This window comes from Haliotis asinina, chromosome 14 (genome assembly GCF_037392515.1).
Source record: "Haliotis asinina isolate JCU_RB_2024 chromosome 14, JCU_Hal_asi_v2, whole genome shotgun sequence".
NCBI classification, from domain to species: domain Eukaryota; kingdom Metazoa; phylum Mollusca; class Gastropoda; order Lepetellida; family Haliotidae; genus Haliotis; species Haliotis asinina.
The window spans coordinates 46,755,700-46,757,270 of NC_090293.1; the positions used below are offsets into that span (position 1 = coordinate 46,755,700).

At 41.1% G+C, this 1,571-nt stretch overlaps 1 protein-coding gene across 1 annotated transcript; it reads left to right on the forward strand.

The window, feature by feature from the left end:
* The first annotated feature begins 182 nt into the window (after positions 1 to 182).
* Positions 183 to 1,109, forward strand: LOC137260839 (uncharacterized). Its single transcript, XM_067798398.1, has one exon. It carries the CDS (start codon positions 183 to 185, stop codon positions 1,107 to 1,109), a length of 927 nt encoding a protein of 308 aa, XP_067654499.1.
* The last annotated feature ends 462 nt before the right edge of the window (positions 1,110 to 1,571 follow it).

The window sequence follows — 1,571 nt, forward strand, 5'->3', positions numbered from 1 at the left end:
AAAGTTCGGTCACGTGATATGCAAATTAACATGTGGCAGTGATGTTATGCTGCAGTCATCGCTGCGCCGGAGTGTGTTCGAAAAGGCATGAAACGTTGTTTGTTTTCGGAAGTACTAAGGACTACTTATGGACCCTATTGCTGATTGTGACATGAAATTAGCAGACACACGACCATTAAACAATGTCTTTTTTATGTTTAAAGGATCAGTACACTGAGGATATTCAAGGTGGCACGGTTCAGATCACCAAGAACATGTCTCTCGTCATCTTCTCCCATGCCGGTCACAGAGTCTACCAAGCCGGCAACATTACAGGCAATATGACCGTCGTCACTGCCTACTTCGACATCGGAGACTTCGTCAAGGGGAGACGACTCTTGCGGCGCCAGCTTTACGAACAGTGGGCTAATTTCTACGGTCAAATGTTTAACCCAATGGTGATTTACACGGATTCAAGAAGGTTTTATAACCATATGAAGAACGTTCGAAAAGTCACATCCAGACTGACGAAATTATTTCTCGTCAATAGGAATAATTTGTGGAGCTTTGACATTATTAATAGAATACAGAAAATATACAAGCAGGAGAATTACCCTCGACATTATCCAAACACTGTGAAGCCTGCATACTCCTCGGCACAGCATGCCAAATTCGAGCTCCTTGCAGACACCTTAAAACATAATTTCTTTAAGACAGAATTCTACTGCTGGTTGGATATCGGGTACTTCCGTGACGTCTTCAATCAGAAGGATCCTTTTGTGCTCATCGCGCCGCCAGATTTTAACTCGAGTCTCGTTGCCGTCACAGAGATAGCGGAACCGGAAATGAACCTTGACTTCATTAACATTGTACACAATAATAAAGTGTGGATTGGTGGAGGAATGTATATCGGAACACGGGGCGTTTTGCTGCAGCTCGAGAAGGATTATAAGACCGCGGTGCATTATTGGCTGGATCAAAATTTGATGAATACTGATCAACAAGTGATGTATGTGTTGTTTTCGGAATACGGAAGAGGCCTTTTCAAACCGGTCACACAACTGCAGCTTTATCCGGCCAACCATAACTGGTATCGACTGGGGTATTTGTCATATCGGAAAATAAAATAATTTTGTTTTTAATAAGACTATAGTTTTATATATACTACACATTTGTATAGGGCCGATATCCAGTTCGCCAATTCAACTGCTCAAGGGCGCTTTGTTTTTCTCCGATCATCTCAACTCCCTGGGGATTATATAATTTTTCTTTACAGTAGTCACTATTACATATAGCGAGTCCTGCCGAGAGTAAGATGAACCCTCATTGCATTAAAGAAGGAATTTCTCAGGTTTCGTTTTCCATAACCTCAGACATGGACATTCGCTCACACTCTATGTACATATACTGAGACATTAAAAGTAATATAGACACTGAGGTAAGAAGGAAAATAAATAAGAAAACGACAGCACTGAAAAATCAAACATCTAAAGAGCATAATAAAGCAGCCACTTTTAGCACAATACCTTTGTTTTTCCCCGATCATCTCACCTTCCTGGGGATCATACAATTTTTCTTTACAGTAGTCACTA

Coding starts and splice junctions, on each gene's coding strand:
- LOC137260839 (XM_067798398.1), top strand. CDS start 183: ATGTCTTTTTTATGTTTAAAGGATCAGTACACTGAGGATATTCAAGGT.